General features: G+C 42.3%; 1 protein-coding gene across 1 annotated transcript in view; it reads right to left on the minus strand.

The window, feature by feature from the left end:
• The window catches only part of ERGIC3 (ERGIC and golgi 3), a 334,632-nt gene that overhangs the window by 193,074 nt on the left and 124,279 nt on the right, over nucleotides 1-17,279 (minus strand). The window contains exon 7 of the mRNA XM_086932316.1: nucleotides 14,510-14,567. Within this exon, the coding sequence (XP_086788442.1) occupies nucleotides 14,510-14,567 (58 nt within the window). The remainder of the gene's footprint in view (nucleotides 1-14,509; nucleotides 14,568-17,279) is intronic.

Below are 17,279 nucleotides of genomic sequence, written 5' to 3' on the forward strand. Positions count from 1 at the left end.
TATAACAACCAACCAATTACACAGGATGTACCCATTGATCCAAGGTGTCATTCCAAACATGTGGACTGGTACAGATGAACAGGGGCTGCAGAGAACTATCTGGATACTGACAAAAAGTCAAAAGTCACTCATTCTGTAGAGCAGCTGACATTAAACACACATAGCAACTGCCCAATGTCGCTGAACAAAATAAAACTGCCAAGGGTGTGAAAATCGACCCGGACACCACAGATTACGAACTGGAAGGTCAAATTGCTCAAGTGGGCAGAAGCAAAAAGTATGGCATTACTGACAACAGGCCAGGGGAGCGGCATCAACCACCCCCATTGATAGTTTGGGATGCTACACTCACAAAGCTCATGGATAAAGTTTACAATATGCAACCTAAGCTAGGTAGATATAAATTAAATGAGAAATAATAGGCTTACCACACACAACCCATCCGAAATTGGGACATTAGACAATTATAATCAATTGTGGGTAGACGCACTGATGTTAGAGGTCCAAGAAACAGGAGAGTAACTATGAGCCATATATGTTCAATGTTTCGCAAGTTACATTTTTGTATATACTGTTATATTCTGCATCAATGTACGAAGCATATCTTTCCTACCAACAAAATGTTAAAAAGAAATTATTAAAAAATTCAAAAAATGTTTTTCAGAGGTAATTTCTGTTTTGAGAAATTCACCGCACTGAAATTCTTGAACTAAAAGAACAATCTTTAGTTTCTAGGTTAGCTCAGTATACTATATAGGTAGCCTCTACGTCAATGGGCTTGAAACATTTTAATGTCACCCCAACCATGTTAAAGAAAACAAGCATTTGCAATGCAATAGGCCTCGCATTTACGGAGTTTAAGCTATTGGCACTGTAATTAACAATGTTAATGTTAATGATTTGTTTGAGCGCACAGCTGCCCCAGCTAAGGGGCGTCCCAGCGCTGACCGTATCATTGTACCGGAAAAGGAAGCTGCAAGAGAGAAAAACCTAAGTCAAAGGGAAAAGAAAAGTCTTAATGGCTTTCCGAAAAGGGAGAAGCTCATCGATGCTACGAATAGATACAGGCAAGGAGTTCCACACTTTGGCCGCCAACAGTCGGAAGGAACGACCTCCAACACGGCAGAGTCTGAACTTGGGTATGTTTACCAGATATTGACCTAAAGAACGCAAGTTACGCGGAGGAGTGTACGGAGTTAAGAGTGGGCGGAGTAACTCAGGGCTGGTACCTTTCAAGATTTTAAACGCTAAACAGAGTGTCTTGAACTGGATTCTAGCTTGAATCGGTAACCAGTGTAAGGCTCTGATAGTGGCTCTAGCAGAACATCAGCGAGGCAGTCCGACAAGAGCTCGGGCTGCTGAGTTCTGAACTCGCTGAAGACGCAGAATCTCAGCTTTATTTGCGCCAAAAAATAGCGCGCTAGCGTAATCCAAGCGCAATAGAATTGTAGCCTGGATGATAAGCTGCCGAACAGGCGCTGAAAAAAACTTCAGAATAGGGCGGAGGCCCCTCAAAACGCCCACACATGTCGCTGCCACCTTCTTCGTATGGCACTGAAAATTAAGATCTGCATCCAGCCACACTCCCAAGTTCTTGACCACTGGCTTGGTAGCAGGCATAATGCCTAAGGAGGGTGGCCACCAATGTTCGTTCCAAAGGGAGGTGTTTTTCCCTACCAGCATCACCTCGGTCTTAGTGGCATTTAATTGAAGGCAATTTTCAGCCATCCATTGGGCAACAGCAGTCATCCCATCTCTGAACCTCGAGGCCACGGCAGAGGGACCTTCAGCCAAGGTGACAATCAGCTGAGTATCGTCAGCATACAAAACTAACGTTAGGCCCCACTCTCTAGCCACAGCCGCGAGAGGGTGAACAAAGGTTGAACAACGTTGGGCTCAACGCAGAGCCCTGCGGAACCACTTGACAGATGGGATGGGCTTGAGACCGAAAAGGTGGCGCAGAGACCCGGAAGGATCTATCCGTCAAAAATGCACGGAACCATTCCAGGGCCTGATCCATGATCCCAATTGCCTCCAGACGGTACAACAAGATGTCATGAGACACCGTATCAAAGGCAGCGCTAAGATCTAATAGTATAAGTGCTGTACTCTGACCAGCGTCAAGGGTAGATCTTAAGTACTCAGTTGAGGCCAACAAGGCTGACTCAGTGCTATGACCCGATCTGAAGCCGTTTTGAGACGGGTCCAGAATGTTGTTAAGGGTCATATGGCGAGCCAACATCTCGTTCACATGAGCCTCAGCTATTTTAGCTACCCATGGAAGCAAAGAGATCGGCCTAAAATTCTCAGGCAGAGAGGGATCAAGTGTGGGCTTTTTAATGATAGGAGAGACCAAAGCCTGTTTCCAGGCCAAAGGTACTATTGAAGTGGTAAAAGACAAGTTAAGTATCTGCCTTTTATTAATGTTTTAAAAACAAAAATGAAAGGCACCTCATTTACAATGCCAATAGCTTAAACTCCGTAAATGCGAGATCTATTGCATTGCAAATGCTTGTTTTTTACACTGCTGGCAGAGGGGACACTCATCTGTCATTGCGGAGGGGCCGCCCCTGGGGCAGACCTCCCTGTGGTCAGCTGCTCCCCCTCGCGTAGAAAAAAAAATACCCTTGAACACACTTGGATTTGTAAATTGCACTGTAACATAGATTTACACATTTTACTGCAAGAAACACATACTTGTCAATTTCACAGAAGCAGTTCAGACTTGCAAGAATGTGTTCCAGAAGTAATCAGAATTCCCGGGCTCCTGGAGACAAGAGTTTGAAAGTTTCAGCGGCTGGTGGGTGGTGCAGAAGGCAGGCTGGCCACTCCTGCCGCCGCTGCAGGAAGGAACGCATCAGAGCCGGAGAGGGGGGAAGCTGTCGGCCAGGACCGGACCCCAGCAGAGCGCAGACACCTCTGCAGCCGACTCAGACATGGGACCCATCGGGAGATGGCTAGCTCCCAACGGCACCCCCTGCCCTGGGTCATGAGCGCCCTGTCCCGTTCCCTGAAATCAAGGCAACAGAGACCGCGCTGCTATGTCGCCCTGGATAGCCCTGTCTCTGTACACCGGGCTGCAGGTGGCCCTGGGACAGAGCATACCTGAAGCAGGTGAGACACCCCACCCTCTTTACTGTCCTTTGTTTGCAACGGAGTGTTTTAAATATATTAGCGGGGTTTGACATGGCAAATATTGCTCAGAATGCGGTTCCTATAGGTGTTTGGTTTTCACATGTGTGCCACCGCCTCAGGGCTGTTGAAAGGGCCGCCTGGCACGTGATTAGATGGTTCAGGAGAGGGGATGGGTTCGGAGCAAACACAGGGACCTTGGTGGACATTTCTAGGTAGAGAGAGTGGTCCACAGGAAAATCCAAGTCCATATCAGTTTTCCCGTATTTTTTGTAAAGAAAACACACTCAAAAAAACTCTGGACCTCTTGAGTTTTTGAATTAAAAAAAAACTATATCGGGAGCTCAAGGAGACCCCTTAAAATCCGCATTCAGGAACATTATCGGAATATCCATAAATCAGACACGAGACAATCACTAGTGGAACACTATTTGCAACACCATGAACATAACCTAACATTCTCCTTTGTAGGTATTAAAAGAATAAAGACACCGAAATGTGGTGGTGATGTGGACCGCCTCCTACGAAGAGAAGAGAGCTCATTGATTATAAAAATGGAGACAGTGGAAAAGGGCCTAAATCAAGAATATGAATGGCACCATTGGCTGGAGTAAATTGCGCCTATGAACCAGAGCTTGACACAAGGGCGTTGTGGATTGTGAACTGTCCACTCCTGTGAGCAGCTGCCCTTACAAACCATAGAAAGAAACTACAAGCATTAGACTGGCTAAAATTGTGGACATTATCTCTCCCTTGATGTCAACCATATATCTTTGATCCTGTTATATATTGATCAGAGCTATAAACGAAAGAGCAAGCTATGTGATGTCCATAGGATATAACCGATATACACTAATTCTGATGCCCATCCATATTAATCTGAGTGTGGCTATCCCCTTTCTTGTTTAACATTGTCGTAGAACCACTCCGATGCAAATTTTGCACACTTCCTCCGTTAGCATTATAACATAAAAAAATCTTTTTCTAATATCCCTCCTGTAACCGTTGCAATAATGTTGCCATATGGACACTTGCTCTGTCCATTGCCACCACTAATCAAATAATCCATCATAATAATACCACTCCAAAATGGCGGAGTACATATAACCGATATACACTGACTCTGATATCCATTTATACTAATCTGAGTGTGGTTATCTCCTTCCTTGCTACACATTGGTGTAGACCACTCGGACGTAAACTTTGCACACTTCCTCCGTTAGCATTTCAACACAACATATTCTATTCTAACATCCGTTCAGTAATCGTTGCAACAAAAGGTTGACTTACGGACATTTGCTCTGTCCATTGCTACTACTAATCAAATAATTCACCATAATAAGACCACTCTAAAATGGCGAAGTCAAAAAAACACGATCCGACGCCTTAAACAAGTCCTTCTTTGACTACGACTAAAAATACGTCAGTGAGTCTCGAACCTCGGGGTCAACGGACGATAACATTTATAAACGAACGAACATACAAAAAAACATGATTAACTATCAGATAATATTGAGTTTCTAACTTAGAACTTATACCCTGTATTTCCTTTTATTAAGCACAAGATATAAAGCGAACAAACACTCCCCGAGCAAAAAAAATAAATAATAATAATAATAATAATACGGACCCTGCCTTCCGGGTCATTCCATTTCCCTTCCGGTTTAAAAGTGGCAGTATTCAGTCACAGATAGAACACGAAAGCGGAAGATATATCCAGCAGGCTATCGACGATGCAACTTAGGGATTTTACCCTTACAAGTAAGTGATATAACCGTCGCAATGGACACCCCCCTTTGTGCTAAAATCCTGCTGTGTCCGCGCTACTCTACCTTGCCTAAATATCGACCTTCTCCCTTCCGCACTAAGACTACAAGCCGGCATTTAATTACTTTGCTAGCGTATTAGCTTAAACAACACCACAGACTGGACTCTACATGCCAGACTCTAAAAAACCACTCCCAACTAGCAACTCGCTGTCCTTAGACCTAAAAAAAAACGTCCCCCTTCTTTTGATTGAGTGCTACAAACTTCAGAATGTAAGAACTAAGATGACCCGTTTCACTAGGTCTATCCGCCTGACCTAATTGTAGACATCGCTGCGCACTGTGTCTTAACTATACCTGCCTGAGAAATGTTAAATATCTTAGAAATATAGATAATGGCTTGTATTAAGAGTAATGTGGAGAGAAGGCAATGTGATGTTTGCGGCACTATTTCGTATCTCAGAATTTGAACCCTTGTTAGATAAAGAAACATACTTAAATGGAATCTTATGCATATAACGTAGAAAACTCTTCAAAAAATGTACATGTTGTATTAACAGATTCATATCTTGAAAAAAACGGATTTTGGTTTGGAAAGGAGCACAAATTATGAACAACTGTAAAGAACAAACTATATATTGTAAATAGGTATGCAGCAGTAACTGTTAAGTCTTTTCTCTCGCTTTACACCTCTCTGGCATGTTACCCTGATCACTTGGAACTACACTATTCTGTTTAACCTGTTTAAATTTGATCATTTTGAATTCCATCCTTTGTCAATAGCCTGACTAAACCAAACTTATGATCTATATATAAAACTATAAAAAAACACTCACGTATTAAAATCACTGAGGCGATTGGGTCTGGCTCTCAATGCATCCACCTTCCTTTATGTTCCTAAATTGTCCCCGGGGTTCACCTTTCCACTGATCTTAAATCAGAAACCTAAACTATGAAACTACACTAGCGTCTCTCTATCTCGCACCGCTTACTTTTTCTCTTTCATCTCCATCTCACTAGTATTGGGGTCAAAGGCTAGTTCTTTCAAACCACTTACGTTCATATATGCATTTCTGATCTCTTACAGCCTTGAAAAAGCCCTGGCGCAAATCGCCACAGGGGGCGAAACACGTGTCGGCTGTTCATGTTTTTATCTAAATTAATAAAGAGCAACTTTTCTACACAATATGGACTTCTGACTGACTACATGAGTAAGGATTCAGCCTAAGGATATCAAGGACCTTGGTGGACATGCCTGCTGTAGGTCCAAGGAAGGTGGTGGCTCGATCATAGTCTCCTGATAAAGGAACCCCCAGGTCAGCGGTGCTGGACGTCGCACGGAGGCTGCTGCGTAGAAGAATGCACGTGCGTACACTACAATGCAGCGCATTGATAAAACGTCAGAAACTTCACCTGCTGGAGTTTGAAAGGTCACAGAGGCGGGCGGGCGCCGCCTTTGTCATGGAAACAAAGTGGATCAACGGGAAGAGGGGTGTTATATGCATAGAATTATTCTTTGATCCTAAAAGCCTAGGAGGGATGGGCTTCCCTTCCTTGTGAGCAAATAGTATTTTAGGAAGAGCTTGCAGATGGATGGCTGTTCGTGCCTCGCCAAGGAATTACTGCCAGAGAGGGGTGATGGTCCTTCCTAAGGTACGATGCGTAGGTTGTTTGACGGAGATCACATTTTGAGTATGACACTGGTGGTATCAATGGAGTAGAGAGGTTCCAGTGACGTTTTGCGCGAGGCAGCAGCAGCACGAGCTCTCCCTTGAAGTGAGGTGCAGCAGCTCCCTTCCACATTGAGGGCCAGATGAGAGTGGTCTCTGAGGGTGGGGGGGAGGGGTTCCTTGTGGAGGGGTGGGGATGCAAGTAGTATGTTTTGGAGACAGCTTCTGAACCGAATCCTTGCACACTGCCTCACCCCACAGCGTCACCGCATTTCAGAACCACAGGGGCCAGTTTGGAACAAGGGCGTATTGCAGGCCCCTGTGGCGCAAAGCGAGTCAAACTCTTCGGGGGGGGGGCAGCTAACACCTGTAAGCATGCTAACATAGATCGATGGGTTAACGCACACTCTGCGCTGGGTTGAGTATAAAGTATACAATTGTAATTAGTTTGCCTTTCTATCGACTGATGCCAACAGAAATCAGTACTGTTCAGATACTTGTAGCATTTGTTAAACGGCTCAGAGAGCACTGCAACTTCATGAAAAACAATTATTATTAACTGAGAAGAATATCGAGAATTTAACTATATTAACAATTAAAGCAATCCAAGTCCCTCAAATGATTTTGTCCCGGGTACCTAAAATCATGTTAAAGAAGTCATCCTCTTTCAGGCCTCTATTTAAAAGTCTATTGTGCTAAAATAGAGCCCCGACTCTGCCGCCATCTGAAGTGTATGAATATATATAGGTTGTCAAAAAAAGAAACGTGCTAGTTGCTTACTACACTGGTTTTATGATGCAATGTTATGTCTTTTTGCTCTTATTTGTATAGCACATATATTAGTATGGCCTTGTAGCGCTGTGCGCTGACTGGAATGTGCGTCTTATATGTGAAGAACTGTCACAGCGCCATGTTCTTCTTTCTGTAATTCATTTGTGTTAAAATGTTGCTAGAGTAGCTCATGATGTCCATTAATGTGCCTCTAAGCGCTCTACTCACAATCAGTACGAAACAATATAGACATTGCTGTCCAGTGTAATCGTACAGGAGGGTGGGGTGCTGACGCCGCTTTTAAAAGTGCGTCACAGTGCCTTACGCTCATGTGACTGGACCGGGGGATGACGATACCCTCTGACAGGAGGAATCCCAATTCTAGGGTTTCTCAGACTATGGGAGGACAGTGTGCAGCTACCGCATGGGCCCCCTGCCTTGTTTACATAGTTACTCAAATGTTATTGACAGATAAGTGCCGGAAGCCATTGCAGCTCTGCCAAATTTCATGCTTGTTGCAACACGGCAGTCCATGTAAGGTCTTCAGTTCTGTCTTTGACCTGCGCTGACGACATCCCGAACTGAGCATGCGTGCTGGTTGCCAGGAACATGGGCGCGGCATGGAGTGCGCTGCAAGAAGTGTCCCGCGTGTTGCAGCCGAGTGAAGACAGAAGTCCTGCAGGAGACATGAAAAGCCAGCCGCAGAGCAGAGCAGACACCTGGTGAGCGGGGTTGAACGGGAGGCATGCAGCACATTGCATGGCTTGCTAGGACGGAAGGGGGACAGGAGATGGGAACATCGCTGGACTGTACACGTGTGTTCACGCGCGTGTCCACATATCCAGTTTGGCCTGCGCGTGCCCATCCTGTCGCCTTTGAAAGCATAGTCGACGACAATAGGTCTCACTGGCTACAGCGCTTCGCGCTGCGTCGCCAGGTGTGAGACCTAAAAAAACATTGCCCCTGTAGAACAACAAACATTGGGCCAAAAGTTCTAAGTGATTTAGAGGTAGCAGTGAATCGCTAAATTACAGGTTTAGAGACCACTAAATCGCTTTTTCTTCTGAACCAATTTTGTGCTTGAGAAAATCTTTTCTGAATGGCAGAATAGGTTTAGAAAGGATTACCGGTTCATACTTTGGAAGGGCATGTTTAGGGTGTTCCTTCCAAATTGCAAAGCTGTAATATATTTATTAAGGACTGTGGCTGTGATTTCAGCTGTAAACCACTGATCAATTACAAAATCTGAAGCTGCCAGGTCTGTGGTTTGGCAACGAGTGCAGAAAATTCATACCATCATTAGGCGAAGATGAGGGTTGAAAGTACTCTCGTTGTGAGCAAGTACAAACAATGGGATGTTTGGTCCCCTTAAAGGAAAAAATAAACCACCGCTGACTGCCCTTACAGACAATTAAGCAAATAGGAAATGTGAAACACCCCAGCCACACACACACATCTGTTCCTGTAAGGTCAAGTGGCAACAACTCCCAAACTCTTCACAAGACCAAGCGGTGGCAACTGGAGGCCTCTGGCAAAGGCTGTAATTTATAATGCAGTCATCTTACCAACAACCGGATAAACGCCATCAGGGTCACACTGAGGCAGCAACATTTGCATTAAGGTTTCCATTTACTTTGCATTTTAGAGTCACGTCAGTACTGGGACTTGTTTGCATGCCATGTACGCACAAACCGAAGACAAAGGAAGCACTTCCAGTTTGTTGTAAAAGGAAAATGTTCACAAATAAAAGGAACAATGCGTTCTACAAGACGATCTCGGCTTGCAACGGTACTTCTTTATTTAGAAATGCATTTGTCCAACTAAGGGGAACCCGAGTCCTTTACATGACAACAGACGAGGGCAAACATTTCACCGGCGACAATGGACTGGAGATGGACAAAATAGTTGCCGGTAGAGGGGAGGTAGTATCACACACACCTTCCTCGCCCTATTCTAGGACTGATCAGTAATACTGATGAGACTTCTCCAAGCTTTGCGACGAGCACCCTCTAGTGGCCAGTTTCAAAAACACACTCATTTTTAAAAATGAATCTTTCAAATAAGTTCGACGATTTTGAACTAACAATTTATACAAGGAATTGTTGCTACTGCTTAGATCTGATAAAGGATCATTGTGGGCAAACGTGAGTGTACTGTACACCTGTGCCATAGTGGTGCCACTAACGGTACCCTAAGCCATAACACGTTGGAGAAAAGTTACAGAAAAAGAAATGGAATGAAAAAACGAATGCTAGCAGAAGTTTTGAAAATAAAGAGAAAAGGGTGAGATGTAGAAAGATCAAGTTTGGAAAAGTCTCTAAGAAGGGTGCTCCCTCGGAGTGTTAGACCTCGCCCGCTCACAATCAGTATTCAGAAAGTTGAGAGGTATTCTTATTCTAAAAGTGGCCCACATATGCAGTCCCCCCAAGTGCCAGAGATGAAAAGATTACTTACCTGTAGTAGAGTTCCCAGGTACTGGCATTGGTTTTTTTTTTTTACAGATTTAGATTCTTTGATGTATTCTCTACTGTCAGACTGGCACCCCGGTACACTGTTCTAGGTAACAGCATTACTGCACAAACATGTAATACAGAAGTGTTAGCCTTTCCACCTCATTCCTCAGGCCAATGAGGTGCAGAGACTTGCAACTCCGCTCCTGCCTAGCAGAATGTAGAAGGAAAGTACATCTATGACAAATACATCATCTTGATTACTGTAGTTACAGTCAGGTATCTTTTTTAATCTCCAGCACTGGATCTTTCATAGGTTGTAATTAAAACAAGCAAGTAGTACAACGAAAACTAGGAAAAGTGGGAATAAGGCCCACTTTAATGTAACCGGATCCTGAGAGCTACATGGCCCTATGAAGTGGAGTTTGCTTACGACTACCTTAAGAAAGGACTCCCTTTCAGAATAACCCGCTGATTGGCTTCTTTTAGCCCTGAATACCCCACGGCAGGCGGAAAAAAGTTGAACTCCTGCAGTAGAAACAACTGTTCTCAGCGAGAGGAGCTGATCAGGAAAAACGTGATGATGCCATTTGACGACCCAACACATTCACTCTGAGATAATTACTTTTCCATCATTGAACTGTCTTCAGTTTCGGATGTTATCCCAGTATAGTGGCGGCGCTAGATAGACTCCGGTTTGAACGTCTGACCTATCAGGAACCAACGAGTGCCATCTTGCTTCCTGAAACAAAAGTGCTTTATGCTCAAAGCGGAGCATCGGGGTGTAGAAGGCATCCTGCAGGCCCTGCTTTTCTGCCCATGATCTGTACAAAGCTTCCTTGTGCTCTACTGCCTGGAAAAAGGAGGAAAATGTACTGAGGTGTCCCCTCGCCCCCAAAAGGGAAAGGGAAAAAGAATACACAGTGTCAAGAAGCCATTTCATACTAAATAACAAAATAACTGCCAGTACTGTACAATGGTTTCTTAATTTTTCATTTTTCACCAGTCTTTCTACAGCCATAAGAGTGAATAACTTGAAACACCAAAAATATTTTTGAAAATCAAATTGTGTTGGATTTATTATTGTTCTATGGCTTTGTAATAAGATTTGTTTTAAAAAAATCTGACTATTGTAAATATATTGGTTGTTGTATGTATGTGGTGAATGTGTTGAGTGGGTATGATTGAAGGTGCGAAAAATCCGGACTTTGGAGTGTATGCAAATGTATTGACTGTTTTGAATTTGTAGATTTATGGTGTTCTTAATGGTGCAATTTTGTGAAAAATGAAAAATACAAAAAATTGAACAAGAAAAACATGATACTTGAATAAATATAATTTCCTTTTGATGAATTCAGACAGAAAAAGGAGTCGATGTCACTTTTTGTTTTGTGTCATTTAGTGTACAGTTATTAAGAAAAGAAACCATTGTACAGTACTGGCAGTTATTTTGTTATTTAGTTCGTAGAGGCTTTGCCTTGCTGTTGGCAGCCCAACCCAGTGGTGTTATTGTAGAAGAAGTCATTTCATGGCACAGTGTTCACTGGATATAGGTAAATCAGTGCGCTGCGCTTCTGGCTGGTTACTGCTTTACGAGCAGGGTGCAGGGAGATTTCCTTATAGAAAAAGCATTGTTTTCCACAAATACTCAAATGCAGAGGAGAAACAAGAAAAACATGTACAACTGGAAGCAAGACATAATTATTCAGGACACTCGCCCTTCCTGGTCTCATGCCACGCTCCTTCCTACTTAGAGCATTTTTGGCTCCATAAATATTTGACAAAAGCTACCAGTCATCATATCTAACCTTGCAGAGCATTCTTCGGACCACATTTTGCGGAAGGCTGTGCTAGATGAGATTGAACTCTTTAAAAAATAATAAAGTACGAAAGTAACTATTCTGAAGGGCCAGCCTCCTTGCTTAAGACCGCTTGCGTACATTAGTCTAATTTTGCTTCAGCTCCTGTTCCATTTTCTGAACTTTGGATTCCTAGAACCTTAAATGCTGATGAACGGTCCCACTGACATTCACTGAATTGCTCAATACAATGTTTCAGAATTTCCCCCAATTCCATATTTTTCATGGCTTATGGCAACAAGTGTTCCACTTTTATACATTCCTTTGTTTGACATTTTCTGTGCTTTGATCTTGAACTTGGTTTTGATTTTTGCTGATGGATTTCTGCTCCACTCGCATCACTGGAAGAATTAGGCCATTTAAATTTAGCCAAAACAATGGTGAAAAACTTGAAAAGGGGCTGCTCTTGAAGTTATTCTGAATGTACTTTTCAGTTTTTTAGGAACTACCGTAAATTATGTTACAGCTCCTTCACTGCCATCCACTCCTCACAACAGGCACTACTCCAATTGAGTGAAGATACTTTTATATTGAGGCACCACAAACTGAATCACCCTGCAAAAAATGATTGAAACGTGCAGTTAACACTTTCCTCACGCAAACTAAAAAAAAAGTCCTCTTCTCAAAAGTCAAGATGACCTCCTAGTTTCACAATCTGGACTAGGAAGGGTAGCAGCAGACTCTCAGATGTGAAACAAGAGGGCAACACTTTCAGTAAAAGGTTATTTCCTTTATTCTTAATGCAGCATTTTATGTGTTTATCATTCTCCTGATCACTGTGACATTCTGCATCACAAAGTATGACCAGCTCTTTTTTAATTAGAGCCACAACTTTAGCTTCTGTAAATTGCACCTATTTCTGTAGACCTTATCCATTAGTGGGTTCTAAACAAACCTTAGACATACCTTTTTCATGTCACACATGTTTCAGGTAGACCTTTATAGTGCAGGTCATTTAATGACAAGATGCCCTGCAGGAAATGATGTCCGCTTTAACAGCTTAGAGTACACAAACTTACAGCGTTATCCATATCTTTGGTTCTGCTTGCAAGAAAATGAGGAAAACATAAAATATATTTCTTGACAATTTGAGGCTACTTGGCCCTTCTCCACAGACTGACTTTACTCTTACTTTGATTATTCGTATTGAATTACTGTACGGTGTCTGCAACAGCTCCTACTATAGGTTATTGAAGAATGTGCCCTTTGCTGCTTGTCTATCTACCCACAGACCTCCATTCTGCAGAAGTCCTACTAGCACACTTCCTGCGCATACACTGAACTAGTTCACGAGGACAGGCATGCTCTTGCATCGCTCCTAAAGCACGGCATGATCTCCAACTCCACATCAGAGCCTCCTACTCTCTTCCTGAATTCTGCAAGAAGCTGAAGTCCTGGCTTTTCAATTAACCAACCTACCATAGGCAAGGCTAGGCACACAAGCCTGCTCAGTGTCAGGATAGCCTCGCAAGTGAGAATGCACTTCACAAATACATAGAACGCAACAAAACAACATTTAGTATCACTGTTCATGCCTCTGGCATCAAGCATACAGGAGTAAAGTTACCAGCTTTCTCTCGGATTTCACAAATGTGAGGGAGGACTGCATTTTCTATAATCTAATTTTCCAGCACCGCATCCATACCCAGGTAGCTGTGCATCCATTATGTACCCAAGCCCTTTGCTAGGCTATATTCAGTCTAGCACCCGTGCAATCACCACAGCTGGATCTGCTATGCTGAGCGTACCTCTTTCCCCCATAAATGGCCATATCACTAATGCCTAATAAAGTGCTGTTGCACTGTGCCCATTTATGCCACGTTTTATTTGCTTACTTCACAAATGCATTTGTTAAATAAATCAATATTCTTGATGCTAACTTGCATTTTCTTATTCTTCCCTGCAGTGTACTATTTACGAACTTATACCCCCCCATCAATATACATTGCCATATGCTGTGTTCACTGAAGAATGGGCTACTTTATCATCTGTGTGTGTGGACGCAACTATTCTACGGACATCAGGAGACAGAATGGAAGATGATGGCAATCCCATCATCCTATGCCCAGACCCAGTTTTCTACTAGGAGACCCAGGAAGCAAACTCCCAAAGGATGGTCTCTTTAGGACCACATACCCTTGATCGAGTTCATGTGAGAGATCACCAGCTCATTTCAGACATACGTTCTGCAGTTATTGCTACACAGTCTGCTCCAAAACAGCATTCTGGATTATAAAACAATCAGCCTGGTTCTGCGACTTTTGTCACATTTCTTCAGGATAAGGTGGCTGAGGTGGTTGCCAAGAACACCGCAGTTAAGGCCTAAAAAGACCACCCCGTAACCTGGAAATACAAAGTGTGTTTTGATTTTGAAAGTTCTGAAAGCCTAGCATGCTTCTCTAAGGAATCAAATAAAGAGACTTAAGTCCTGCCTGATGTCAACCTATTGAAACCAAATAAGTGTTACGTTGTGTGGTTGCAAAGTTAAGCAAAGAGGGTAAGTGAGAGAAACACAGCAGAAGATAACCACCCAATCAACCCTTTACAACTGGCCCTTCAAGAGACAACTGCAATTTCAGTACGTCCCAGTACAAGGAACATTTTCAGCGAAGGTAGAGGCACACAAGGATGCATAGAAAGATAGCTTGGTTTGGTGGGGGTGGACAATGAGGCCAAACATTTGCCTTTAAATGGACTACATGACAATCTGTGCCTATACTTTCCATTTCAACGTATGGATGAGCAGTTATGGAATTAAGGGGGGGCAGAAAAAATAAGCTTTCTTCAGGGTTGAGTGAATATAGCTGACGCAGCATGCCATGCAGACAAAAGTAACTTTAGGAACATAATTAATACTTTACCATGCACATGGGCCTGCTGAAAGCTTTTCCCGGGTGCAAAGTGGAAATTTCCTGCTACCTGTAGGACACATAAAATTTGAGCACATTACTTTACCTACGCACATTATGAAACATAAATCGTTTCTCCCTTTTATTCAAGAATGGAATATCAGTATTATACTCGTAGTTTATAATACTGAGTCAAAATAAAGCATCTGTTAAGCATAAAAGCAAATTAAGAAACAAATAGTTCATCCTAATGTGCAAGACAATACAACCCGTGCAAGAGATAGGACTGACGTGCATTCGACCATTTAATAAAACTACAAAAAAAAAAAGAGATGTGCAATATCCATCCAAATTAATGGAAAAAGAAAAATAATTATAATCTCAAGACCTCAGAGATCTCCGTTTTGTCGACCACACAACTAACAGAAGGATACACAACATTTGCCAATCCAGAGATTCTTAGGGGGTGCCTCACAAACCAGGGCATTCGAAATACATTTTAGTCACATGATTTGTTTAACAAAACATTTTTGCAGAGTTCGGGAAAATATGGACGTCAAAACAAGTGATGTTGAAAACTTAAGTCTCTTTTTGTCAAATCCCCCTATTTAGTGAGGGAAGAACAGAAAAAAATAAGTGGTTTACTCACCTCCATTCCATCTGTTTTTTTTAAATAGGACAGCCACCTCATCCGGTTGCCCTATTTTTTTGTGCCTTCTTTCAGTGAGACCTGTCATTTCCATTCTTACCTACCCTCATAACTCCATTTTCTTTTACAAGGACAGTCCTCTAGCTATTGTCTTAGAATGGTACATGAGAATCCCACATAAAACAAACACAGAACCTATACATTTAACATATTAGTTCACAACTTATCTAAGTCATTATGTGGGACAGCACTGAAATCAATGAGATGCAGAGTTCTAAGCCTCCACTCTCCTGAGAGGCCTCCATATCTCTCAAGTTCACAGCAGAAGTGTAAAAGAAGCGTTTTATAGAGAAGGAGACATGGTCACTTGATAATCTATGAAAAAACCAAGCCAGAGAATAGTGGTTAGGAGTAAACACATTTTGTTCTCCACCAATCTTTCAAAGATGAACTTGCTTTGAATTTATTCTAGCACGCGGTACATGAATTAAACAGGCAAAGGAGGAATTACCTTACTGAATTAGGCCCCAGAGATTTGCTTTGTCTACTCTGAATTTCTCTATGGACTAGATATTTAAACAATAGGTAACTGTATGGGTGGAAATTTCTGGAATTCTGGTGCTACAAGTGCTAATGCCCAAATTTAACAGTGGCACATTCCTCGTAAATGGCTACACCCAAGAGCCATTGCGAAGTTAGATATAGAGAAAGATGGAGGATTGTGCCCTCATACGTGAAATGAGAAACAGGCCAGTGAAAGATAGCAGACACGTGTTTCGCCCTAGTGGTCCTTTGACCGTGGGCTTTTTCAAGGCAAAGCTTTGTTGTGTATAGAAGTAATCTTCGTGTTTCTCGGAGAGGACGGTGTATAATCTCTGTGGTACCGGAACAAAAAAGTTTCTCATTTCACATATGAAAATCCAAATAAAAATAAAGCACGGAAAAACACCAGAAAGTGGATTGACTATTATTCCGGACTAATATTGATAAATCAAGAGGGCACAATCCTCCATCTTTCTCTAGATATCTAAACAATACTGCTCCCGTAAAGTGTGCCATGTCCTCCATGTTGCATCTTTACAGATGTCCGCAAGCGATACTACTGAAGAATTTTCCCGACATAGCGCCAGTCAATCTAGGAATATAAAGACTTTGAAGGAGCAGCCTGCTTGACGGAAGGTTATAAAGGCTGGAATAAGTATTGCCAATGGCACATTGTCCCCTTAATGCATTATGTTCACCACATAAGTCCCAAGACTCCAAGTTAGAATGGAAATCTTCTTGCCTAAAATACTTAAGAAGTGAATTTAAAAAAGACTTAGCAGAAACAATCTCACATAATATTATTCAAAATACTAAATATTTTGGAAGCATGGTTCCCTAAATGTATTACTTGATGGGGTTGCATTGAAACTGTTAAAAGGATGGTTGCCACCAAAATAAATTGTATTCTCAGAAAACTATCTCTTTAGTTGCGCGGCAATTTACATAAAAACATTCATACTTTTATCTCCAACATCATAGGAAAGGATAAAGGAACGGATATCTTTAAGCAAGCTTAAGGTTAATAAGTTTACACGAGGTGTAGGGATACCCAACTTTAATAACTATCAAACAGCTTTCCTTGCAAACAAGCTATCAATTGGTTAAAACCAGAACTTCCTCTCCCCCTGCCCCCATGGGTTGATATGGAAACAGGCTTGGTTAATCCATTACGTTTGACAAACTCACTATGAAGCAACTGAATGTTCCTCCCTCGTACTAGATCCTTAAGGACACCATCTCAGCAATATATTTCCTTGATAGATGCTTCCAATATGGATTTTACAAAAATATAATCAGATCACTCTCCAAATTGGTTTAATCCTCATATCTCAATGATACTTGAGCCTGTGTTTTGGGAGCTATGGGCAAACTCGAGCGTTCTCCTCAAAGGCCGGGGTATCCCATATTCCCCGCTTTCTTTCGACACGAGTTCTGAGAAATACAATCACCCCAATTCAGAACTCTAATATTTCTTAAAAGGTAATGCTGCTATTCGAAAACTGGGAAATTACATCCTTCTGATTGTACACAATTCCCTATCTTCATTTATAGCTGAGGACATATTACATCCACAATAAACAAACTCCT

This window comes from Lissotriton vulgaris, chromosome 7, assembly GCF_964263255.1.
Source record: "Lissotriton vulgaris chromosome 7, aLisVul1.2, whole genome shotgun sequence".
Classification (NCBI taxonomy): domain Eukaryota; kingdom Metazoa; phylum Chordata; class Amphibia; order Caudata; family Salamandridae; genus Lissotriton; species Lissotriton vulgaris.